We start from the raw sequence: 27815 nt of genomic DNA, 5'->3' as shown, positions 1-27815 counted from the left end.
GCCAACCACACCAGCATATGGTCTCACAAGGGGTCTGAGGATCTCATCTCGGTACCTAATGGCAGTCAGGCTACCTCTGGCGAGCACATGGAGGGCTGTGCGGCGCCCCAAAGAAATGCCACCCCACACCATGACTGACCCACTGCCAAACCGGTCATGCTGGCGGATGTTGCAGGCAGAAGAACGTTCTCCACGGCGTCTCCAGACTCTGTCACATCTGTCACGTGCTCAGTGTGAACCTGCTTTCATCTGTGAAGAGCACAGGGCGCCAGTGGCGAATTTGCAAATCTTGGTGTTCTCTGGCAAATGCCAAACGTCCTGCACGGTGTTGGGCTGTAAGCACAACCCCCACCTGTGGACGTCGGGCCCTCATACCACCCTCATGGAGTCTGTGTCTGACCGTTTGAGCAGACACATGCACATTTGTGGCCTGCTGGAGGTCATTTTGCAGGGCTCTGGCAGTGCTCCTCCTGCTCCTCCTTGCACAAAGGCGGAGGTAGCGGTCCTGCTGCTGGGTTGTTGCCCTCCTACGGCCTCCTCCACGTCTCCTGATGTACTGGCCTGTCTCCTGGTAGCATCTCCATGCTCTGGACACAACGCTGACAGACACAGCAAACCTTCTTGCCACAGCTCGCATTGATGTGCCATCCTGGATGAGCTGCACTATATGAGCCACTTGTGTGGGTTGTAGACTCCGTCTCATGCTACCACTAGAGTGAAAGCACCGCCAGCATTCAAAAGTGACCAAAACATCAGCCAGGAAGCATAGGAACTGAGAACAGGTCTGTGGTCACCACCTGCAGAACCACTCCTTTATTGGGGGTGTCTTGCTAATTGCCTATAATTTCCACCTGTTGTCTATTCCATTTGCACAACAGCATGTGAAATTTATTGTCAATCAGTGTTGCTTCCTAAGTGGACAGTTTGATTTCACAGAAGTGTGATTGACTTGGAGTTACATTGTGTTGTTTAAGTGTTCCCTTTATTTTTTTGAGCAGTATATTTCGCAACAAAGCCTCCTTCACTCACGCCGCCAAACTTACCCTAGTAAAACTGACTACCCTACCGATCCTCGACTTCGGCCAAGTCATCTACAAAATAGCTTCCGACACTCTACTCAGCAAACTGGATGCAGTCTATCACAGTGCCATCCGTTTTGTTACCAATTCACCTTATACCACCCACCACTGCGACCTGTATGCTCTAGTCGGCTGGCCCTCGCTACATATTCGTCGCAAGACCCACTGGCTCCAGGTCATCTATAAGTCTATGCTAGGTAAAGCTCCGCCTTATCTCAGTTCACTGGTCATGACAACAACACCCACCCGTAGCACACGTTCCAGCAGGTATATCTCACTGATCATCCCCAAAGCCAACACCTCATTTGGCCGCCTTTCCTTCCAGTTCTCTGCTGCCAGTGACTGGAACGAATTGCAAAAATCGCTAAAGTTGGAGACTTTTATTTCCCTCACCAACTTTAAACATCAACTATCTGAGTAGCTAACCGACCGCTGCAGCTGTACATAGTCCATCTGTAAATAGCCCACCCAATCTACCTACCTCATCCCCACACTGTTTTAATTTTATTTACTTTTCTGCTCATTTGCACACCAGTATCTCTACTTGCACATCATCATCTGCTCATTTATCACTCCAGTGTTAATCTGCTAAATTGTAATTATTCGCTCCTATGGCCTATTTATTGCCTACCTCCTCATGCCTTTTGCACACACTGTATATAGACTTTCTTTTTTCTACTGTGTCATTGACTTGTTTATTGTGTTATTGGCTTGTTTATTGTTTACTCCATGTGTAACTCTGTGTTGTTGTCTGTGTCACACTGCTTTGCTTTATCTTGGCCAGGTCGCAGTTGCAAATGATAACTTGTTCTCAACTAGCCTACCTGGTTAAATAAAGGTGAAATATATATATATATATATTTTTTTTTACTCAATGACCAAAAGTTCCCTCTCTGGCCTCATGGGTGGAATGTTATTCATATTTTTCATAGTTTTATAGTCAATAAAGTTTTTATTTTTTTTATCTGGTGCATCTATGTCAAACAGTTTTGTTATATTTCAGTCTTCTGTGATGTATATAAAGTGTAATATTGAGATTGCAAACTCAAAATTGAATAAATTATATCTGAAATGGTACAGGTGTCTTCTTTTTGTTTTGCCCATAAATATGTGTGTGAGGTGTATACTTTTGTTTCAAAGTAGATTTGTTTAGGACTACGGAAAATCACTTAGTGTGATCCTGATTTAGCCCACTGCAGTAAAAGGTTAACAACAGACTTTCAGCATGCTTATAGAGGGCACTCAACATGTACTGCACTGACACAAATGACTGATGATTGGCTGACAGAAATTGATAATAATAAGAATTGTGGGAGCTTTATTGTTAGACTTTAGTGCAGCCTTTGATATTATTGACCATAATCTGTTATTGGAAAAGTGTATGTGTTATGGCTTTACATCCTCTATTATGTCTCTACATTCTCCTCTTCTGTCTCTGCTGCTAAAGCCAATTTCTACCACTCTAAATTCCAAGCATCTACCTCTAACCCTAGGAAGCTCTTTGCCACCTTCTCCTCCCTCCTGAATCCTCCTCCCCCTCCTCCCCCCTCCTCCCTCTCTGCTGATGACTTCGTCAACCATTTTAAAAAGAAGGTCGACGACATCCGATCCTCGTTTGCTAAGTCAAACGACACCGCTGGTTCTGCTCACACTGCCCTACCCTGTGCTTTGACCTCTTTCTCCCCTCTCTCTCCAGATGAAATCTCGCGTCTTGTGACGGCCGGCCGCCCAACAACCTGCCCGCTTGACCCTATCCCCTCCTCTCTTCTCCAGACCATTTCCGGAGACCTTCTCCCTTACCTCACCTCGCTCATCAACTCATCCTTGACCGCTGGCTACGTCCCTTCCGTCTTCAAGAGAGCGAGAGTTGCACCCCTTCTGAAAAAACCTACACTCGATCCCTCCGATGTCAACAACTACAGACCAGTATCCCTTCTTTCTTTTCTCTCCAAAACTCTTGAACGTGCCGTCCTTGGACAGCTCTCCTGCTATCTCTCTCAGAATGACCTTCTTGATCCAAATCAGTCAGGTTTCAAGACTAGTCATTCAACTGAGACTGCTCTTCTCTGTGTCACGGAGGCGCTCCGCACTGCTAAAGCTAACTCTCTCTCCTCCGCTCTCATCCTTCTAGACCTATCGGCTGCCATTGATACTGTGAACCATCAGATCCTCCTCTCCACCCTCTCCGAGCTGGGCATCTCCGGCGCGGCCCACGCTTGGATTGCGTCCTACCTGACAGGTCGCTCCTACCAGGTGGCGTGGCGAGAATCTGTCTCCGCACCACGTGCTCTCACCACTGGTGTCCCCCAGGGCTCTGTTCTAGGCCCTCTCCTCTTCTCGCTATACACCAAGTCACTTGGCTCTGTCATATCCTCACATGGTCTCTCCTATCATTGCTATGCAGACGACACACAATTAATCTTCTCCTTTCCCCCCTCTGATAACCAGGTGGTGAATCGCATCTCTGCATGTCTGGCAGACATATCAGTGTGGATGACGGATCACCACCTCAAGCTGAACCTCGGCAAGACGGAGCTGCTCTTCCTCCCGGGGAAGGACTGCCCGTTCCATGATCTCGCCATCACGGTTGACAACTCCATTGTGTCCTCCTCCCAGAGTGCTAAGAACCTTGGCGTGATCCTGGACAACACCCTGTCGTTCTCAACTAACATCAAGGCGGTGACCCGTTCCTGTAGGTTCATGCTCTACAACATTCGCAGAGTACGACCCTGCCTCACGCAGGAAGCGGCGCAGGTCCTAATCCAGGCACTTGTCATTTCCCGTCTGGATTACTGCAACTCGCTGTTAGCTGGGCTCCCTGCCTGTGCCATTAAACCCCTACAACTCATCCAGAACGCCGCAGCCCGTCTGGTGTTCAACTTTCCCAAGTTCTCTCACGTCACCCCGCTCCTCCGCTCTCTCCACTGGCTTCCAGTTGAAGCTCGCATCCGCTACAAGACCATGGTGCTTGCCTACGGAGCTATGAGGGGAACGGCACCTCCGTACCTTCAGGCTCTGATCAGGCCCTACACCCAAACAAGGGCACTGCGTTCATCCACCTCTGGCCTGCTCGCCTCCCTACCTCTGAGGAAGTACAGTTCCCGCTCAGCCCAGTCAAAACTGTTCGCTGCTCTGGCACCCCAATGGTGGAACAAACTCCCTCACGACGCTAGGTCAGCGGAGTCAATCACCACCTTCCGGAGACACCTGAAACCCCACCTCTTTAAGGAATACCTAGGATAGGATAAAGTAATCCTTCTAACCCTCCCCCCCCCCTTAAAAGAGTTAGATGCACTATTGTAAAGTGGTTGTTCCACTGGATATCATAAGGTGAATGCACCAATTTGTAAGTCGCTCTGGATAAGAGCGTCTGCTAAATGACTTAAATGTAAATGTAATGTCATGGATTGACAGTTATCTATCCAATAGAACACATAGGGTCTTATTTAATGGAAGCTTCTCTAATGTAAAACATGTAAAGTGTGTTATTCCGCAAGGCAGCTCTCTTGGTCCTTTTCTGTTCTCTATTTTTACTAATGATCTACCACTAGCCTTTAACAAAGCCCGTGTGTCTATGTATGCTGAGGATTCAACATTATACAGCAAACACAGCTAGTGAACTCACTGCAACCCCCCCAAAAAAGAGTTGCAGTCAGTTTTGGAATAGGTGGCTACTAATAAACTTGTCCTGAACATACTGTATCTCAAACTAAAAGCTTTGTATTTGGTAAAAATCCGTCCCTAAGTTCTAGACCTCAGCTGAATCTGGTAATGAATGATGTGGCTGTTAAGCAAGTTAGGAAAATTGCACTTCTTGGTGTCACTGTTACAAATGCTCTGCCGGTGACAGTTATCAGCACCTCACAACCCTAAGCTTCACACTCCACACCCCATCCTCCACGACCGGAGCCTAAGAGTCTAAAGGGTACCATAAGCTTGCCTCTCAAACTCTCCCTAACCTGTGTGACCTGTAACCTGATAGGCTGCTAGGGAGGTTGCTAGGGAGCCAGACATCTGTCCATTCTCTTGACTCTGCACAATATTTGCAGTCTCCATCAAGCAGTGACAGAGAGCAACATATCTGTCGCTGCCCATCAACAACTGGACTCACTCATATCTCTGTGCTTGTGGAAAGGTGTGCATGCCCAAAGTGAGTTGTGAGACATTTTTTGTATGTTGCCCCTCTGCAGGGGAAACATACACTGCAGGTGGCATATGCAATCTATACAGTCCTTTGCCATTTATTACTGCTATATTGTGTAAGATTGTGTATCTGTGCATTTGTGCCTTGGTGTATTAATTTGGCATGTGTGTATTTATTGCCTCTGTTTCCGTCCATTACAGAACTGCTACCTTTCTACTACCTTTCCCATTTTTCACCCCTATGTACATCCCATGTTCATCTTCCTCAGTGTATTGAAATAAAGTTCCTGTGTGTTAACTCTTGGGCTGCTTTATTCCCCGGGGGCGGTGTCAGTGAATCACAAACCAGTCAAATACATTACCTAGAGCCGGGTTTCTCTCTTTCAGTCACCTTACACTGTCCATTGTCATGGTCAAGGCATATTAATTCAATTGGTGTAAAGATGGGGAGAGTTCTGTCTGTGATAAAGAGATACTCAGCATTCTAATCACAGTCGACCAAGTCCTGCAGGCTCTAGTTTTATATAATCTTGACTCTTGCCCGGTGATATGGTCAAGTGCTGCAAAGAAGGACCTAGAAAAGCTGCAGCTGGCCCAGAACAGAGCAACACTTCTTGCCCTTCAATGTACACAGCAGGCTAATGTCAACAGAATGCATGTCAGTCTCTCTTGGCTGAAAGTAGAGGAAAGATTGACTGCATTAATTATTTTTGTTGTTGTGAGAAAATGTAATGGATTGAAAATTCAAAATTGTCTGTATAATCAACTTACATATAGCTCTGACAGATATACTTACCCCACCAGACATGCATTCAGGGGTATTATATAGAGCTGTGATTACCTCCCTTCCATCTCACATAGTGCAAATGAACAACACTCCTGGTTTCAAAAACAAATAAAGCAACACCTCACGGTACAACGGCTCTCTCCCATGTGAGCACATGTTTGTTTGTATGTACTGACATGTGTAACTGATAGATGCACACACACACACACACACACATACACACACACACACACACACACACACACACACACACACACACACACACACACACACACACACACACACACACACACAGTAAACACATTATTATTCTTTAGTTGTATTATTTAAATGTATTTAAAATTGTCTTTAGTTGTATTATTATACATTTTTATATGTAAATCTGTAATGTCTATGTTAATGTTTTAAATGTATGTAAATTGTAAAGTATTTTTTGTCTGTAATGTATTTTTGTTATGTGTTGGAACCCAAAAAGACTAACTGTCGGCTAATGGGGATCCTAATAAAAATCATAAAAAATCAAAAATCACTTCACTTGTAGGCCTTTGGGAGGCTCTGGTGACAGAATCCAATGTTATTCAATTGAAGCCACATGATTCATTGCTGTTATTGTGCAGATGGTCTTTGCTATACGTACAGTATCTGAGTGAAGAATTTCATCATAGAACACACTAGTTAGGCTCATCCTGTGAGACACCTATAGTGCTTCCCTGTCTCTGCCATGGGACTGAATCACCACAGTGTTACATAACTTCTTCACCCCCTGAGACAACCTATTAATTAATAAGAACCTGCTAAGAGGCCCCATACTTCTTCCTCTCCCTGGATTCCCATGCAGGAAATCAATATTATGTAATTTTAGCTGACAATATATCTCCCTTTTATTATATCCCAACCCTCAGTGAGTCAGAGGCTTACAGTACACAGTGCTGAGTTAAAACAGCTGAAACTGTCAGAGGATTATGAAACACTTCCTGTCTTTTCACTTCCTGGTTTTGAACATAGATGCCAGCAACATTCTGAGCTGGTTGGGGAGTAGGCCTATGGATTGTATACCTACTCACATTGTCACTTCCCTGTGACAATGTGGCAGGCAGATGATATTTTGCTGCTAGAGAAGTTTGGGATTGAATTCAAATAAAGAGCCTGTCTCAAGAGGGCTTAAGTCCTGGAAGGGAAGTAATTTTTTTGAGCTCAGTACAGCAGCAAGGCAAGCTCCACTTCCTCAGTCCTTTGATTCAAGTTAGCTCTAGATTTGTGATCTGCCTCCAGTGAGATAAAGCTAAGCCCGTCGTTGAGGCTTCAATCATGGAACAGTCACTATGCTGAAATGAGAAGCCTCACCAGAGGTATAAAGTATACTGTACATTTCAGTTTTGCCATGCCTTTTCTTGGAGAACGTTTTGTGTTACTATTCAATGCTCTGTTGGCTCATGTCTGTCTCTAGACTAGACCATGAATGGGTGCAGAGGGCTTGGGTAGGCTACATGACAATATATTGCAGCAGCTGTGATTGATGGCAATGCCTCAAAGGCAATGTCTTATAAACATGGTAAGCCCACTGAGTTGCTAAGCTGGGGTGGTTTGGCAGGTGTTCATGGAAATTCTAAAAGCAACATTATGACTAATTTGATGGCTTTCGAAAAAGTAATCTAACACGGGGGCACACAGACATAAATCTGTTCCCTTGCACTCACAAACTAGAGCACTTCCAGCCATTGTGTTTTTATACCCATATAATGTCATTAAGAAATAAGAGAATAATGGCTTTACTTTTCAACAAGTTTATTGATGTGATATCATTCCGTTCCGGACAATGCTTCCCAAAACTTACTGACACTTCAATACCTGTTCTAATGTTTGCCTAATAATATATTTTGCTTGTGTTTTTCGATTGGCCTAACAGATTTCAAACAGATGAAAAAAGGCTGGAAAATTGCTTCTGTAATTCAAGGTAACCTTTATCATGTCAATCCGGTACTAATCTATTTTTCCCTACAAGGGAAAACAAATAAGCATCTGTTTTATTTAATGGCACAGATTACACTGAGCAGCCTAGTGGTTTTTACCACCGTTCATTTGCCCGAGGTATAATTCATTGTGCCGTAAGACAGAGTTCTTGAGTAGCACTTCGGGAAACACAATAATGCTTGGTCAAACAAAATATATTTTTTACTCATGTTATCTACTCAATGTACATGCACATAACACTTACGTTTTCCATCAAATACAAGCATTCAATCTAATTCAACCTGTTATTGATAGACTTAGGTTCATTATTTTGACCTGATTTTGTTATGTTCTGAAAAAAATCTCATTCCAACATACTTCAATATGATCACTTTGCATAAACATGACTAACTAATCATCAACATCAACATAAATATAACCTAGATATCACAAATCATTGATAGATAAAGTTACACAATTATACAAACATACCATTAGTTGACAACTCAATCTCAAGCCAAACTGAATGTCTATCTGACGTCTTTACCCTGTGGGGAAGGACCACTCTATGTCCTTGTAGCATTAGCTGTGAAGAGTGATTCTTTTCAATCCTCTTCATGCCAGCTGTCCTCTGCTCTATCAGCCTCACCATATAATCAAATAGTATAACACACTCTGCCAACAGAACGTGTTTAGCAATTTTCACAAGGAACCCACACTGTGCTGCTCGAGGTGTTAGTTGGGTTTCATGATAATGGTTGTACCCTCTGGCTGTTGATGCTCCAGCTGCGCTGTCCTCTGGCAGTGTTAGTTTCTCTGGGGGAGCTCAAATGAATAATGATAATGTGGCAAAGGGAAGCTCACTAATTTGACTGCACTGGGTTGTTGCTTTGAGAGACATGGAGAGTCTGGAAATGGTTGTGCTGTTGGCTTTGTAGAGCTAATCAACCAGCACGAAAATGTTTAAGTACACACTAAATTGTGTATAAAAATATGAACTAATTCAAATCAAATCAAATTGTATTAGTCACATGTGCCGAATACAACAGGTGTAGACCTTACAGTGAAATGCTTACGAGCCCCTAACCGACAGTGCAGTTTCAAAAAATACAGAAAAGAATGAGAGATAAGAGTAACAAGTAATTAAAGAGGAGCAGTAAAATAAATAACAATATATACAGGGGGGTACAGAGTCAATGTGCGGGGGCGCCGGTTAGTTGAGGTAGTATGTACGTGTAGGTAGAGTTAATTAAAGTGACTATGCGTAGATGACAACAGAGAGCAGCAGTGGTGTGGAAATGCACAATAAAGTTTAAGCAAAGGAAATGTGAAGTGTATCCGTTCAAATGTATTGTAAAACTATATTTGTCAGTTTAATCAAGTGTCAGGTTGACTTGAGAGATATTTGTAATGGTTTAGAGATTTAACCTAAACTTCATGTCCCTTATCCAGTATTTCTACATGTTACCTGCAGAGGAAAATATTATTCCCACCAAGCCATGGATTTGGAATATCAGCACAACTCCCTGTAATTATCTTCTATAAAGCTGAGCACAAGCCCAGATGGTACACTTTGAATGCTTTACCCCGTATAATGCAGATAAAATGCACACAGATGTCTGCCCGTCATTTGCCCCACGTGGCCTCTCCAGCATTCAGTCCAGAGCGAATAGCCAATTTCATCTCGACCAGAGAACCTCTTAGAAATCGTTCAGGAGACAAGACTTGATGTTCCCTAACACTGTGCATCAGCCAGGCACAGCTCCACAGAGACAACTGCTGTATTAGATCCTGTACAGAGCTATTTGATATGGTTGAAAATCCACTGTTTAGGATCTACATTACCAATGGTGAATATAAAAATCTCATAGAGTCTGGACTTACCAGGACAGTCATTTCACAGGCTAAACCCCTGCCATCATCTCTATGATACTCCTGCTGGAATTGTCTCCCTCCTGACTGTCACAGGCCAGATAGCAATTGAGAGCAGTTGGTGCATCAACATCAACAGAGCTGGAATCTCTGCCAGTTCGATCTAGGAATACTGGCAGGCCCACTGGAAGTCAGTTGAACAGATGAAAAAGAATGAGGAAGGTTAGTGAGCCAGAGATAGACAGCGATTGTCTCCCTGCAGAGCCTAGCTGGGTGTGAGAGACAGGTGACAGTAGGAGCTACAACCAATAGAACCTCAGTCAGCGTGGACATGCCTTAACACGACTGGTCAGTCATCTGATTTAATATAGTGGCAACAGGGTATTATCATTACTAACTTACACACTCTCTCTCACACACAAACACACTCACTATTTACTTGCAATTACAAAATGTGCTACAAACAGACAATCCTAAATATGTGATATTTTGGTCATTAAAAAGTCATTTTTAGCCAACCTACCATTGCTAATCAGTGTCTGGGCCTCTGTAATTCCACATTGATTTTTGCTCTGCAACACTGCACACCATACAAAAGAGACAGTTACTTCTCTCCTGACAAAAAAATCACAGGTTTTGAACCTCCTTTGTGGGTATGACTGCTTTGTGAGACACAAAAGAGGTACAAGAATGGTGCAGAAAATAGATTGAGAGCAGAAAGAACCCTTCACAAAGAATAGTCAAGATTTACTTTGGATGGACACCCAATTCCATTTTGCTTATCTTTGACAAATCAAAAAATGAAAAGATCACAAGTAACATAACAATATATTTACTTAATCATAGGCATGTCAAGCAGCTTGATATTTTCAACCTGACATGCCTGTTGCTGATCTAAGAGAGGTTCTAATCGTCGTTTAGATGAAGAGGCAACTCCAGGTATGAGGAGGCTGTCAAAAGGTATTATAAACGTGCCTTGATTTCTACTTAAAGACCGCCTCCAGCAATTGGTTTTACTTTGACTGTTGGAAAACTATATTCCAAGTAGAAATACAGTAACATACACACACTAAAGGGTAAACAAATATGTTTTGAGCAAATGAGTGTTTTTAGACATAACTGCAAACTAGGGTAGGCCATTCAAGGAGTCGGTCTAAAAAAAGCAATCAAAGAGGCAAACAACAGTACAGGGACAAAGTGGAGAAGCAATTCAATGGCTCAGACACGAGACGTACTGTATGTGGTCGGGATTCCAGTCAATCACGGATTATAAAGGTGAAAGCTAAACACCTGCGTCTGCTTCGAGGAAAACAACATCGAGCCGCCCCCTCCGCACACGAGGACTGTGTGCTCTCGTTCTCCGTGGCTGACGTGAGGAAGTCATTTAAGCGTGTTAACCCTGACAAGGCTGTCGGCCCAGACGGCATCCCAAGCCTCATCCTCAGAGCATGTGCAGACCAGCTGGCTGGAGTGTTTATGGACATATTCATTCGCTCCATATCCCATATGTACAGTATGTTAATTGTAAAGTATTTTATCTGTAATGTTTTTTTCGTTATATGTCGGACCCCAGTAAGACTAGTTGTTGCCATTGATATCGGCTAATGGGGATTATAATAAATCAAATCAATCAAAAACAGTCTGGTGTCCCTATTTGCTTCAAGATGTCCACCATTGTTCCCGTACCCAAGAAAGTGAAGGTAACTGAACTAAATGACTGTCGCCCCGTAGCACTCACTTCTGTCATCATGTTGTGCTTTGACATGCTAGTTAAGGACCATATTACCTCCACCTTACCTGACAACCTAGGCCCACTACAATTTGCATACCGTCCCAACAGATCCAGTGACGACACAATCCCCATCGCACTGCACACTGCCCTATCCCAACTGGACAAGATAAATACTCATGGAAGAATGCTGTTCATTGACTACAGCTCAGCCTTCAACACCATAATGTCCTCCAAGCTCATCACTCAGCTCAGGCCCTGGGTCTGAACCCCTCCCTGTACAACTGGGTTCTGCACTTCCTGACGGGCCGACCACAAGTGGTGAAGGTGGGCAAGAACACCTCAACACGGACACCCCACAGGGCTGTGTGCTCAGGCCCCTCCTGTACTCCCTGTTCACCCATGACTGTGTGGCCACGCACATCTCTAACTGTATTATCAAGTTTGCTAACAACACAACAGTGTTAGGTCTGATTACCAACAATGATGAGACAGCCTACACTGAGGAGCTGAGAGACCTGGAGCACTGGTGCCAGGATAATAACCTCTTCCTCAACGTCAACAAAAAAAAAGAAGGAGCTGATTGTTGACTACAGGAGACAGCAGAGAGAGCACGCCACCATCCACATCAGCGAGGTCACAGTGGAGAGGGTCAAAAGCTTCATGTTCCTCAGTGTGCACATCACTGACAACCTGAAATGGTCCCTTCACTCCAACAGTGTGGTGAATAAGGCGCAACAGTGAATATTCAACCTTCAGGGGCTGAAGAAATTTGACATGGCCCCTAAGACCCTCACAAACTCCTACAGATGTTCCATTGAGTGCATCCTTTCGGGCTGGTACGGCAATTGCACTGTTCTGCAACCGCACTGTTCTGCAACCACAGAACTCTACAGAGATTGGTGCAGCCAGCCCAACGCATCATCGTGGGCACACTGCCTGCTCTAAAGCACCCATTGTCACAGGAAGGCCCAGAAGATGATCAAGGACCTCAGCCACCCGAGCCACGAGCTGTTCACCCTGCCACCATCTACAAGGAGGAGACAGTACATGTGTATACATATACTCTATTCTCGTAGCTTATCCTGTAAGGACCAACACTGGAGATGAGAAGCAGGTACGGTGAGTCAACATTTAATTTGTAAGGGACATAGAACAGGACAGGAACAGCGTTAGCACCGGGTAACATAAGGACATATGACAATTAATGCAGCAGCGGGGAACAGAGCTGGGAAACTGACAAATATAGGGGAGGCAATAAAACAGGTGATTGAGAGGTGAGTCCAATAATTCGCTGATGCGCTTGACGGGGGAAGGTAGTTGTGCGTAATGAGGGTGGCAGGAGTGCGTAATGCTGGGGAGCCTGGCGCCTTCGAGCACCAGGGAAGGGGAGTGGGAGCAGGCATGACACATCCTATATAACTTCTGCTGTACACACCTTTTCTATTCATATACTATCAGCCAGTTAGGGCGTATAAGCCCGATGAACCGGCGTGGGAGGTGTGGGAGCCTGGCGAACAGGCTGAGGCGTGGGAATCTGACGACCCGGTTGAGACGTGACAGCCTGAGGATCCCGCTGAACCAAGGGAGCTTGATGAGCCAGCTGAAGCGTAGACGCCTGGCAAGCTAGCTGGTGTAAAACCCTGGCGATCCAGCTGAGGCCTGACGTGGGATGGGCGCCTGCCGAGCCAACCTGGACAAGAAAACCTCTCGAGCCAGCTAGAGCTTGTGGAAGCCCGACGAGCTGGCTTAGGCACCCCCGGTTCCATCGGCGGCGGCGGCCCCCAGACCCGACCAACCGGAATGCCAGCACTCCTCGATGCTTTGTTTGATGGCTGCTGCATTCTGTAAGGACCGATGGTGGAGATGAGAAGCAGATACAGGGAGTCCACATTTCATTTGGAACAGACATAGAACAGGACAGGAACAGCGTTAGCACCGAGTAACATAAGGACATAAGACAATTAATGCAGCAGCAGGGAACAGAGCTGGGGAACTGACAAATATAGGGGAGGTAATATGAGTGATTGAGTTCAGGTGAGTCCAATAATTCACTGATGTGCGTGGGGAGCCTGGCACCTTCGAGCACCAGGGAGGGGGAGCGGGAGCAGGCATGACACATCCTATATAACTACTGCTGTACACACCTTTTCTATTCATATACTATCCATACTGTCCATGCACCATTATATGTGTACAAAACATTAGGAACACCGGCTCTTTCCATGACATAGACTGACCAGGTAAATCCAGGTGAAAGCTATGATCCCTTTTTGATGTCACCTATTAAATCCACTTCAATCAGTGTAGATGATGTGGAGGAAACAGGTTAAAGAAGGATTTTTAAGCCTTGAGACATTTGAGACATTGTGGATGTGTGCCATTCAGAGGGTGAAGGGGCAGGACAAAATATTTAAGTGATTTAAGAGTATGGTAGTAGGTGCCAGGCACACCGGTTTGAGTGTGTTAAGAGCTGCAATGCTGCTGGGTTTTTCACTCTCAACAATTTCCCGTGTGTATCAAGAATGGTCGACCACCCAAAGGACATCCAGCCAAATTGACACAACTGTGGGAAGCATTGGAGTCAACATGGGCCAACATCCCTGTGGAATGCTTTTGACACCTTGAAGAGTCCATGCGCCGATGAATTGAGGCTGTTCTGAGGACAAAAGGGGGTGCAACTCAATATTAGGAAGGTGTTCCTAGTGTTTTGTACACTCAGTGTACATATTTATATTCTGACTCGGACATTGCTCGTTCTGATATTTCTTAATTTATTTATTTTTACTTTTGGGATTATGGGCATATTGTTTTGTATTGCTAGGTATTATTAATGCACTGATGGAGCTAGAAACACAAGCATTTCACTGCACCTGCAAATCTGTGAACACGACCAATAAACCTTGATTTGATTTGGTTTGATGGGGAATCGTGATGTCATCGGCCTCCCACCTTGCTTAACGAATAGTGGAGGAGCAATAGAGAACAAAAGAGGAAAGGCCCACCCCTCCACTTGTGCCATATCATGAGGATACCTGGAACACCTATTGAGATGTGCCTTTTGTTAAGTAAATCAGGTGATAATGAGCTGAAAAGGAGACTGTAGTAGGACTTTAAGACACAGCAAAAAGCTTATTCCAGAGCAGCCACTTACCTGCAGAAGATAGCGGAGCAATAGGCTGTTACAGTTAATCTCACACAAGATGCCATGTCATCCAAAGCACAGAATGGCATACCAAATAAGACACATCACACGTGTTTTAAAATCCCTTATTATGTTAGACTTATGTTATAAGAAGCTATAGTAAAGTAAAACAAGTAGTTGCCAAATAAAATAGTAATAAATACTTTCTGGTAACCACCAAGCACAACCACATTGACAGCCAGCTAATGATACACAAACAGGGGGCGGACTGGGACCATACATCGTCCTGGGCATTTTTGACACACCAGCTCACCAGGGGCAAATGAGTCGGCCCACTAAACTACTTTGGGCCGGTGTCTGTGAAATGGAACGGCAACCCGTTACCCAAATTATGATCATTCCGCACAAAAAATACAATAATATTTCTTAACAGGACCACAAACCAACATCTCCCATGAGATGGACCGGCCCACTTGGAATTTGCCCAAACGGCCAGACCATTTCTGCAAACAGGTGTCAAAAGAAAGACATACAAACTACTGTCAGATCAATGAACTAACCAACTCCAGTGATTACTTGCTGGAATATTAACTAAGCTTGCAAGACCTTGTTTTAATTTTGGGCACTTTTTCACTTGAATTCTATCCATGCCTCTGCCTCACTACCCACAAAGTCAGCAAGTGTTCTGACACAAAAGACTGTGGTGAGGCTCCTTGTGAAAACTCCGCATCAACTCTCTGAGAGAATTAATTGTTTTCCATGGCTAATTCGAGGGGCATTAGCATAAATTGACAGCTGGGGTGTGCCATATGCATGTAAAGCGGTGAGTTCATTTACAGGTCGTGTGGAGTCCTAGAGATGGAGGTACAGTTAACTCACAGCGGTCAGATGAAGGAAGCGACCCTCGTCTGTATGGATGCCAGCATTGAAGTGCCACCTCAGCATCCTGGTTGACACAGGGCCTTTTCCTGTCTGTTAGCAGAATTACACCACCCCCTGGGACACAACATCAACACAGAGACAAGGTCCCTTCTGAATCTTTAATTAGGCCATGGAGAAAAATAACAGGAGTTAACCACATCTCCACAAAATCAATGACACTCTGATAACTATGGACATCCAGTACATGACAATGATCTCTGGTGATATAGAGTTCTTCGGGTTGCGAGTCACCTCAGGATGCAAAATCCATACCTGTCATACTATGAGACTATCATGACTGATGTGTTATTGTGCCGTTCTGGGACAAAGACATCTGGTACAACTTCTGTGGGTATGAGGATGTGTGCCTGAGTCAGTAAATGAGTCTGTTTGAGTAGAGATAAGGTTGAGCGTTGTTGAATTTGTGCAGTGGTGCAAAAACTACCCAATTGTCATACTTAAGTAAAAGTAAAGATACCTTAATAGAAAATGACTCAAGTAAAAGTGAAAGACACCCAGTAAAATATGACTTTAGTAAAAGTCTAAAAGTATTTGGTTTTAAATATACTTAAGAATCAAAAGTAAATGTAGTTGCAAAAATATACTTAAGCATCAAATGCAAAAGTACAAGTATAAATCATTTCAAATTGCTTATATTAGGCAAACCAGATGGGACGATTATCTTGTTTTTTAAATTCACGGATATTCAGGGGCACACTCCAACACTCAGACATCATGTACAAATGAAGCATTTGTGTTTAGTGAGTCCGCCATAACAGAGGCTAGTAGTAGGGATGACCAGGGATGTTCTCTTGATAAGTACGTGAATTTGACTATTTTCTTGTCCTGCTAAGCATTCAAAATATATGAGTACTTTTGGGTGCCAGGGAAAATGTAAGGAGTAAAAAGTACATTATTTTCTTTAGGAATGTAGTGGAGTAAAAGTTAAAGTTGTCAAAAATATGAATAGTAAAGTAAAGTACAGATACACCCAAAATTGACTTAAGTAGTATTTTAAAGTATTTTTACTTAAGTACTTTACACTACTGAATTTGTGTCTTGTCTGAGGTTTGAAGTTTCATGCAGTCTCTTTTTCCAATGAAACGAGTAGCTTTGCTATAGTGGACTGCACTCTCAAAAGGCTGCAGTATTAACCTTGAAAGAGATAACAAGAATCTAGGCCTACAGAGATAAGAGGACAGCAGATCACTGTTTATCTTCTGTAAAACTGGGGGTAGAGGTTCTCCATCCATAATGTTTTAGTTGTTATATTTACAGAATTTCAAGAACGTCTGAGCTACAGCATGTATCTTCTTGCTTGACAAATCTTATTTGTAATTGAACGAAGTTGGACTTTGTAGCCAGGCTACAAATAAGATGCAACCGTGTATTTTCCAATCAATGAGAATATATGAGCCATGAAGATATATGGATCTTTGTCATGTTAGAGCTGTGTTATTACTCAACAGGAGAGAGGAGTGGAGGTGAGAAATGATTGAAAAAGACTAATTTGTGAGTGTTACAACAATCGCCTTTCAAGGTGATGAAGCTACAGTATATATGGAGAGAGAGTGCAGATGGGGATCCAGGGAATACAGATGAGGGAGGAATAGGTATGTTGGTTGGTGAACACAATCAGCTGCAGAGCAGAAATCACCATTGCCTCAACAGAGACCAGCCTCCATTGTACTGGAAGAGACAAGTCTTAATTGTGCCTTTGAATTACTTGACATCTGCAAGGAGCACATTTTCAAAAATCTGTCTCCCTCCATTTAGTATGGTATGTTACATTTCGTAGGGTATGTATTAATTTGTGGATGGGCATCATCCATTTGGTCTGATATGTTATGAATTACATTTCGTTTGATATGTTAAGAATTGCAATTTGTACAATATGTTATGAATGTACAATACGTATGATATGTTACAAATTTCAATTTGTTGTGGCTAACGTTAGCTTGGTAGCTAACTCTAACGTTAACTAGGTGGCTAATGTTAGCTAGGCTAGGGGTTAGGGTTAAGGTTAAGGTTAAGGTTAGAATTAGGAGTTAGGTTAAATGGTTCATGTTAGGGTTAGGGAAAGGTTTAGCTACACGCTAAGTAGTTGCAAAGTAACTAATTAGCGAAAATGCTAAAGTTGTCTGTGATGAGATTCAAGTAAGCAACCTTTGAGTTGCTAGACATTCGGGTTATTTGCCGGAAGTTACCTTCAGTCTTGTGTAACCATACCAATGTAATAACATGTCATTTTAATTTGAGTGTTTAGTATGTTACGTCTAGTCTATGAGAGCAGGCTGAGCAGACGGAGTTCAACCTTCTTAGGATGGAAGAATACAGTGGGAATTTATTTGAACCAATTTCATTCGTAAAAATAATATAAGAGGGGGGAAAAATCACATCACAGTAAATAGAGGATGTGTGAGCAATCGGCATAGGCTGACAAACAGAAATTCATGTTTGAGTCCAAGTCCTGTGTCTGAATGCTTCTCACTTATCTTGGCTGTCAAGTAAAGGTCAGAATTGGGGAGAAGTGAGAACGTCAGTAAACAGGTCAGCTTTGTCACCATAGAAATTGCCAACGCCAACAATAAAATAACAAGATGACTAAACTCAGATGGGTCATAAAGATTTGGGGAAACTAGAGGTGGTATTGTGTAACAATGGTGGAATGGAAATATGGGTCCTTTGAGATACCAATCAAGCTGTGCTGGTACAGTAGCCTATTCCAATATGAGTGCTGTCAATCCTTATTCTCTATGAGTCAACCACAATGGAAAAACCAATGAGAAAGTTTTAGTGACAAAAATTGATTTGATGAGTCTACATGGGTGGTTATTTCTTAAGGGCACAAGTACTGTACTGTCACTTCCTGTTGGAGTTGGTCCCCATACACCAATTATCCTGGGGTTATATCTGTATCAAATCACATTATGATAACACAATCACACACACCTTGTAGCCTTGGATTTTGAGGAAAACATGGAAACATCAGGATCTTTACCATTTTTATAAAACAGATTCAAGCAATGTGGCCAGAAATCAGTGGTGTTAGGTACTTAAGTAAAAATGCTAGTTAAGTTTCTTGTGGTATTTGTGGTTTACTTTACTAATTATATTTTTGACAACTTTGACTTTTACTCCACTACATTCCTAATCAAATGAATGTACTTTTTACTCCTTACGTTTTCCCTGACACCCAAAAGTAAATCTTGAATGCTCAGCAGGACAGAAAAATTGTCTAATACACGCACTTATCAAGAGAACATCCCCGGTCATCCCTACTGCCACTGATCTGGCAGACTCACTAATCACAAATGCCTCGATGGGAAATGATGTTTTAGTGTTGAAGAGTGTCACTGGCTATCCATAAATTACAAATCAAGAAAACCGTGCCATCTGGTTTGCTTAATATAAGGAATATAACTTTTGATTCTGAAGTATATTTTAGCAATTACATTTACTTTTGATACCTAAGTACATTTATAACCAAATACTTTTAGACTTGTAGTCAGGTAGTATTTTACTGGGTGACTTTCACTTTTACTTGAGTCATTTTCTTTTAAGGTATCTTTACTTTTACTCAGTATGACAATTGGGTAATTTTTCCAACACTGCCAGAAATGTAGGCCTATTACAAAATGTATGATACCTTAGTCTTATCAGTTTTGAACCATCAGAATGAAGCATAGGTACATTACTTGAAGCTGTCATTGAGGTTCTTTTGAAACGTCTCTTGAAGCTGTAAATACAATTTTAACATTGCATGTGCTTCCCTCTGCTGGATACAACCATAACTGCCTAATGAGTATGAATTCTATTTAAAACTAACTATTTTTCCCTTCTCTGATCCCATCTAAAGAACCAACTGTGCCTCTTGACATGATAAATGCTACAAGTTGTGCATTTTTCAGTAAATATCAGGAGTTCAACTGACAACACAGACACACAATCCCTGGCTCATGTGTAAGTTGTACATGACACACATCGATGCTTGTTGTATTTAAAAGTAGGTTTAACTGTATCAAAATGGATTTAAAAGACAGTTAGGCCTACTTCACAAGTGGTAATTCAGAGCCCAGTCAGTAACCAGAATAATTGTTGTTAGGTAATAGTCTAGTCTACAGACACATTTTATCTATGTGTTAGGTCAGATGGATCAACTTGCTGGCGAGGAGGATGCTGCTGGTAAACAGGATAATTATCTCACTCCACGTGTAGCTAATAGGACTTATTTAAAGCTTAAGCCAATCAACAACTTGGCATGATGACTAACTCAATTGCTTCTTGTGGGCACACACACACACACACACACACACACACACACACACACACACACACACACACACACACACACACACACACACACACACACACACACACACACACACACACACACACACACACACACACACACACACACACACACACACACACACACACACACAATGTTCCCATTCTGATTATGACTGACTCCAAGGCTTACACATGGCCATATAGGCCCCATGAGAAAAAAATAAGAAACTAGATTTTTATATACGAACATGAGAAGTATGTGTTGTTTGTTTTATGTTCTCTTGCTTTGTATGAAATATTTATGTATAAAAGGTTTGTTATTCAAGTTAGCGGCCCTGTTTTCCATGGTCCGATTAAGTTGTCTATATATTCAAGATGACAAATAAGAAACAAATTGATATGTCAATTGGTTTTAACAAAAGATACGAAAAATATTTATTTATGTTATTTTGAAACTACAAAATGACTTATGAGTTTCCTTACCCTTTAAAAACTATGGACAAGGTATGAGAGTAATACATGCTTTGGTTTTGTTTATCTGGCCACTGTTTCAAATGCTAACTTTTAGCATTTGTGGCACAAATCCAAAGTCAATGTTACCTACAGTATATCAGCAATTATGCACTTCATGTACTTTAGGATGATTTGGACATGAGGCGCGAAAATGCTATAGCTACAACTGATTTGCATTTGATTTGTGCCACAAATACTACAATGTTAGCATTTGTAATGGTGGCCAGGTAAACAAAACCAAAGCATGGATTGTTGTCACACCTAGACTGCTTACAGACTGCGTACATGGATTTCTGTCCATAGACTACTTAGAGGGTCAAGAAATCAATATGTAATTTTGTAATTTGGGTTAACTATCCCTTTAACTATAGCCAAGAAGCTCAGAAAGCCTAACTAACCCATAGTTAAATTAGTCAAAGGACGCTAAACTGCAGGTCACTTACTTACAGTAGCTACGACATAGTAATATGTTACATTATCAATCACAGTTGGGGTTTAAATTCAAATATACTGAGATATACTTGGTCTTGCACAGTTCATTGATTGCAGTACCCTGATTTTATACAGACATGTCCAGTTTTGTCACAGTGTATACAGCATGTCACATTTCTTTAATAATTTGTAATAATAGCACAGACGTCACTCTTTCAAGTGCACAATGTTTATTATAACACAATCACGAGGAACTGAAATAGTACTTAGGCAGTCAGATAAACAATACATAGATACAGTACAAAGTAGATCACAGTCTAAAAATGATATTTTGCACACGTTAATCTTTATTTATGTACACATACATATGATTGTATTAAAAGTAGAGAGAGAGCAGTTGGGATCCTCAGACCTCACAGACAGCACATTGGTCCTATGTTTGAGAAGGATTGGAGGACTTGTACTCTGGCTGATCTAGGGACAGTTTTAAGAATGTTTTCCGAACTCTCCATCTTCTATTCTAATATCATTGCCCAAGTCAGGGCCTTTGTTGTTGGGAAAAGCTGCCCCAATGTACTGCATAGTTTCCATCAAATTTTCCCTATTATCTTGTGATGTCATTCTGACAACCTGAGATGCACTTACATCCCCACTGAGTGTTTCTGGCTCGGGTTCAGGTGGGACTCAGCTGCACACTCTGTCTCTCACATCTCTACCATCGCTGTCACTTGTTATCTACTGTTGTTCACTTTTCTCTGTTTGCCTTCGAGCTTTTTATTTTGGAATAAACAATGCCTTACCTCTACCGTTGAGTGTGCCACTGCCTTCATTGTGCTTGGTTGTAGCCATGGTTTGTAGGATACAAACTGACAAAGGTTTAGTGTACTATACCGTACTCTGATCCAGATGCTTTTCTAGCCTTTTCTGAGCATCCAAAATGTCTATAAGGTTACTGTGTCTTGTTCTGGGGGGTGGTTTGCCCTTGCCTCTCCTGTGAGGGCTGCTGTCACTGTTAGGCCATCCAACCCCGGCCTGTGCTATACATTCAACATTTGGTTCGTTGGCAGTACTCTTAAGTCCCTGGCAATGTACAAGATTATAAACTTTTAATAGAAGTAACATGTATAAAAAGAGTTCTCTACTAATTCAGTTGTCCGTACTAACTTCCGAGGGGTTCAGCTCCTCTTCTTTCTAGAGATGTAGAAACACAGACACAGGAGAAGAGGAACATTGACATGGGTTTGAGTTATACTTCATCTCCACTAGGTGTCAGTGAGGAAGCATAGCGTAAGCACTGGGTAACGTTCACAAGAGCGAACACACTGAATGTTGCAGACACAACTGTGATGAATCGAGCTGAATTGATTTCTTCCTCTATGTGTCAGAGAGGCATGTCATATTTCATATCTGAACGCAACCCTGTACTCTACTGTACAGCCAGCTGCTGGATTTGGGGGAGGGGAGGCACAGTACGTGAATAGAACACTGCTGTCGGTCTTAGTTCTGTGAATCGATGGACAGGAGAACAGCTGGGCTTGTGAAACAGAATAAGAAAAGACACACGAGGGACAGAAGGGGAGGCTCAAGCATCGTACCCTTTCTCTCCCCCAACAGCTGTTGAAGTCTCTCTGCTTCACTGCGGTTCTAATCGTCTCTGCTTTGCTGGACACTCACTGAGGAATCACGTCCTCATTCATTCATTCATTCATTAATTCATTCTTTCATTCTGACTCACTGGCTCTCTCTCCACTAACTCCCCTGATAAATGGCCCCCATGATAAGAAGTTTTATTGGTCAGAACAAAACTCTTGGCCCTTCTCATAAACCCTAAAATACTTGCTCATCAATCACTGCCAGCCCCAATCCCCAACCCCTGCTCCCCTTCCTAACCTCCATCTGTTGGTGGATCCACTTGAGGGACTGGGTGACGCGGGTGTACACCCCAGGCTTGTTCCTATCAGCACAGCCCTGGCCCCAGCTAGTGGCCCCCACCAGTTTCCACACTGAGTCCTCACATGCCAGAGGTCCCCCGCTGTCTCCCTGGGGGCCACAAACACAACAGTAAAACCCCTTGGCTCACACAGAAAGGCCCTAGACACAGCTAAAATTTTAACAGCAGTGAAAACATATCAGCACATGTATATTTAACCCATGTAGACTTACACAATCACAAAAGGTCTCACTCTATATTAAGGCTCACCACCATCAGCTTACAGTACCTGGCAGGAGTCTGTTCCTCCCTCCAGGTAACCTGCACAGATCATCCCGGGGGAGATGTAGCCCTGGTAGACCCCTGGCGTGCTGCACGCCTTAGAGGAGATGAGTGGGACCCGGGCAGAGAGCAAGGAATCACTAGCGTCACCTGGCAAAGAGCAGAATACACTCAAACAAAGTATACATTTACAAAGAAAAACATTTTAAAACTATATGGCTCCTAGACTGACCACTAGTGGGAATAGAGAAACAGCATGTGAGATGCTTAACACCCTAGACTCACCCCCATCTGAAGTGGCCCCCCAGCCTGAGATCCAACACATGGTCCCATCCTCAAAGTCCTCCCCAAAGTTAGGTAGGCAGATGGGCTCCACTAGACCTGAAGCAGGAAAGGAGGACAGGTCACAGAAACAAACTACACTTCCCAGAAACACCTGGGTTAAAAATAGTGATAAAGTAAGAGTTCACTGAGACAATCTACAATTGACCTGATTCTTATTCCTGGAGCAACTAACAAATGGCGAGAAAACAACGCATTCAGTAATGAAAAGTGAGCTAGAGTAGAGACGCAGGACTGCAGGAAAACAAGAGTAGTAGGGGTGTGGGTGAGCCTTGTGGCCTCAACCACAGACAGACCATACACATCATGACATTTCGCTGTCAGAGCCCGTGAAACCTGAGAGAGAGAGACAGCCAGGTGACCAGAGAGAAGACGTGGTGTATCGGGGTGAAAAGAAAGAGTGGACAGTGTGAGAAAATTAGAAATGGCGGGAGATGATTGAGGTGGATAAAGAATGAGTTATAGAAACAAAGCATAGGATATACTATGAGCCTCGCACCTGCCTCCATCCCTCCCTCCATTCATAAAGACAAATGGAGGGAGATCAGAGATGTACAGTATGTTAAAAGACAGAGGGGTCCCTACCTACCGTTAAAGGTGAGTGGCTCAGCCAGCTTCATCAGAGCGATGTCATAGTCTAGAGCTTTGGGCCGGTAGCGGCCATGGTAAATAATCTTCTGTACTGCCAGAGCCTGAGCCCCATTCACCGGCTGCTCTGTCAACCCTACATGCACTGCCCACAGTGAGGGGAACGCAAACCTGAGAAAGGAGGAACAGTATGAGATGTGTTGGATTGTGTGTGTGTGTGTGTGTGTGTGCGTGTTTGTCATATGATTATGTGTTTGTGTGTGTGGGTATGTGTATGTGTGTGTTGCATATGATTCTGTGTGTGTGTGTGTTTGTTCACTTTCGACTCACCCATACACGCAGTGTGCAGCTGTCAGTATCCAGCTGTCTGCTACGACAGAGCCTCCACACAAGTGTTCACTCTGGAAGTGTAGGCTCACCTGCCAGGGGAACTGGCCCGGTGCTGAGACATTACCCCCAACAATACGACTGCTGAACTGGGGTCTGAAGCCGCACTCTGCAGACACATGCACAATATGCGCTTACAATACTAGTATTACCTTTGTGTATTGTTTCCCACTTCCTTAAATATCCACTCACCCAGGCATTTGATTGTGGTCACCGTCCCTGAGCTGCATTGAGTCTTACTGGAGAAAGAGAGGAAAGGGAGAGCAAGACGAAGAGAGAGCAGAAGACAGAGATGATCAGAATATTGATTGAAAAATAATTCAGCAGCAGTCCCTATCAACTCTCTTGTTCTGGTGTGGTGACAGGGGGCTACCTGAGGCTGGTGGCGTTGTGAATCTTGATGGCCTGTTGGCCCGACTGGCTCAGGTTGATTGACACCAGGTTATGCTGGAAGTCCTGCTCTATAGCAGCGAGGGGGAGGGAGCGGGACTCCACATACCTGAGGGGTGAATAGAATAAGTTATTGCCAATTAATCCGAAACACCCTCCGAAAATGCATCTATTATCACAAGGCAAGCTCTATCCTGGAACACACAAGGGCAATGAAAAAGAGGGCTCAAGAAGGCCAGTAACGCATATCATGTTAAATACCCTAGTCGTACCTGGAGTAGCCCAGCTGCTTGCAGGCAGAAAGGCCCAGAGCAGGGTTCCAGTCTTCAGCGCAGACAGTCCTCCACACACCTCCACTCAGCACCTGGAGCACTGAACTCTTTCCACTCAAACGCACTGTACAAACAGTCAGGTCGAGAAGGAGACAGAAGCAGAGATATAGGTAGAGAGAGTGAGGAATATAGGCTTCTACTGAATGAGTCCCTTGACCGGCTGCGTCTCAATAGTCTAATGTGTGCTTGTCCTTGTATATGTTGAGATAAAACATTAGCTCTGCTCACCACAGCTTAGCTCGTCCTCCCCATTCTCACAGTCCATCACCCCGTCACACTGCGCTGAGCCACTGATGCAGCGAGAGGACGTACCACAGCGGAACTTACCCACACAGCTAAGACCCACTGTGGAGACATGAAACTCCCTTTAACATGCTGTTGGTTGTAAACTGACACCAGACAACAACACTTGTTTCTGTCTTTACTGTGCAACCGGGGTTCCAGGCAATGACTGACTTTAAAGCAGGATGGGACCCAAGTTGTATAACTGGATAGGGTGCATTAATTATTTAAAGAGCTGAGGAAAGTGGCATAATGAATTAATTACAAATGGACTATGTTCGTTAGTGCTCACCTCCCAGCCCAATGCCCAGCGTGAGAATAACCACCATGAGGACCAACGCTCCGATCAGCAGCTCCATCCTGCGAGCCACCAACCGGCCACACCATGTCTTCTCCTCTGAGGGATCATGACAAAGGAATTTAGAATTCAAAGAGCCTTTCAGGGCCAACCACTACACTCTTAGAGAAAAAGGTGTTTAGTATAACCATACAGGGTTCTTCGGTTTGTCCCCATAGAGGAACTATTTTTGGTGCTGGGTAGAACCCTTTGCAGAGGGTTCTGTCTAGAGCCCTCTGCGTAGGGTTCTTCAAAGAACCCCCTGTATATAGTTCTACCTAGATCCCTCTATGTAGGGCTCTGCTTTTAAACCTCTATGAAGGGTTCTACCAATAACCATTTTATCTTTGGAAGGATCTTCCTAGAACCCTCTATAAACAGTTCTACCACCCTTATTAGCCTTTAAAATGTAATTATTTAAGACAATAGATTGCATATATCATAAGGCCTTTTTTTGAGGACCTAGTAACACACATTGGTGTTAGGAATATCCTGGTTTAAGGGCCAAATCAGGCCTGCAAGTCACATTATGCTGGCTTGCAAAGTGATGTGTAATTGGAATCCAGCCAGAATTAGGATATCCAACAAGTGGAATTGTTAGTCACCCGCAACCTGCATTCAGAATGACTGGCAGGGTACGGATGATTGAATACTGAGACCACCTCAATCATCTAAACTGGAACAACCTTCTCAGTAACAGGTGCACTAAATCCAATTACTAACAGATTGGATTAGTTTAGAAAACGGTATATTATTTGTCTTCGTATAGCATAAAATGTATCAACCAATCAATGTACATGCAAAAACACAAATATTACAGTAAAACAAACTATTATGAAAATCTCCCTGCAATTGAGCATAACGGGAAATGTTATATATGGTTCTATGTAGAACCCTTCTTGCTTTTCAAAGGATCCTTCTTGCTTTCCAAAGAATCATCAAATAACCCTTTCTTCCAAAATCATTTCTTATGATGTTAAAGGTTCTAGATAGAACCCTTTGCCTTACAAGAACCCTTGTCTTCCAAAATGGGTTCTCTGATCAAAACGGTTCTTGGTTGAACACCCTCCGCAAATAACCATTTTGGAACACTTTTTTCATGTTCATTCAAATGTCGGCATAGAATCCTATAATCCACAACGGTGAACTCTTACCTATTACACCTCACACTCCTCTCTTTGAGAGACCGTCAGAAAATGTACAGGTAAAGGAGTCCCAGTCTCTTACCATTCATGAAAGGCTGGACCTTAGTGATTGGCATGGCTGGACTTGGTGGGGCAGGGGCCGGGGCTTTGGGCTCAGTGGTGGGTTCAGGTTTGGCAGTGTCGGGTAGAGGGGTGTCATTGGGGCTGTCGAGGGAACTGACATTCAATGTGGTCGGGGTATCGACCGTCGGGAGGTCCTCATCAGTCACAGACACCACCTCTATCCTCCATGTGTCTGTCTGCTCGGCCTCAGGGGCCTATGGGATGATATGGATATTTACCCAACGCTTATACTACTCATCGACCAATAGTATAGAGCCACGTGAATAGCTAACATAGACATGTAACCAAAGCTCTTGACCATATGGCTTGCTAATATAACTTTTACATAATCGGAAGTAATTTCTGCATGCATCAACATGCATACACACTTAGAAAAAAGGGTTCCAAAACGGTTCTTTGGCTGTCCCAATAGGATAATCTTTTTTGGTTCCACCTAGAACCCTCTATGGAAAGGGTTTTACATGGAACTCAAATTGGTTCTACCTGGAACCAAAAAGGGCTCTTCAAAGGGTTCTCCTATGGAGACAGTAGAAGAACCATTTTAGGTTCTAGATATAACCTTTTTTTTGTAAGAGTGTAGGACTAAGCTCATTCACTTATCTGAACTGAACTAGGTAACTATTCACTATACCTATCATGGACACACACAGGTTGGTAAGATTCTTACCGTGACAGTGGCTGTGCTCTCCTCAGCAGAAGGAGCTGCTAGCTCCTCAGTGTTCTCTTGGTCTGCCATGTCTCCGCTCACACCCTGTCATCTATTGTACAGTCCATCTCAGAGCAGTTGACAGAAACACGGCATGGAATGAAAGA

At 43.3% G+C, this 27815-nt stretch overlaps 1 protein-coding gene across 1 annotated transcript; it reads right to left on the bottom strand.

Annotated features, from left to right (window-relative positions):
* Window positions 1–21125: 21125 nt before the first annotated feature.
* tmprss3a (transmembrane serine protease 3a) lies at window positions 21126–27738 on the bottom strand. The gene is made up of 13 exons (XM_055879170.1): window positions 27670–27738; window positions 26962–27196; window positions 25690–25794; window positions 25344–25460; window positions 25056–25179; window positions 24767–24892; window positions 24586–24632; window positions 24337–24502; window positions 24008–24177; window positions 23362–23457; window positions 23084–23226; window positions 22755–22904; window positions 21126–22055 (listed from the first exon to the last, which is right to left on the bottom strand). The coding sequence occupies exons 1-13, from the start codon at window positions 27736–27738 to the stop codon at window positions 22011–22013; spliced, it is 1593 nt and encodes a 530-aa protein (XP_055735145.1). The 3' UTR covers window positions 21126–22010.
* Between the last annotated feature and the right edge of the window lie 77 nt (window positions 27739–27815).

Source organism: Salvelinus fontinalis, chromosome 23 (assembly GCF_029448725.1).
Source record: "Salvelinus fontinalis isolate EN_2023a chromosome 23, ASM2944872v1, whole genome shotgun sequence".
NCBI classification, from domain to species: domain Eukaryota; kingdom Metazoa; phylum Chordata; class Actinopteri; order Salmoniformes; family Salmonidae; genus Salvelinus; species Salvelinus fontinalis.
This window is presented reverse-complemented; position numbering and strand designations above follow the sequence as displayed.

Coding starts and splice junctions, on each gene's coding strand:
- tmprss3a (XM_055879170.1), bottom strand. CDS start 27,738: ATGGCAGACCAAGAGAACACTGAGGAGCTAGCAGCTCCTTCTGCTGAG. Junction 24,178..24,336: donor GCTGCACACTGCGTGTATGG/GTGAGTCGAAAG, acceptor CTCCTTTCTCAG/GTTTGCGTTCCCCTCACTGT. Junction 23,458..24,007: donor TGAGCCACTCACCTTTAACG/GTAGGTAGGGAC, acceptor TTCCTGCTTCAG/GTCTAGTGGAGCCCATCTGC.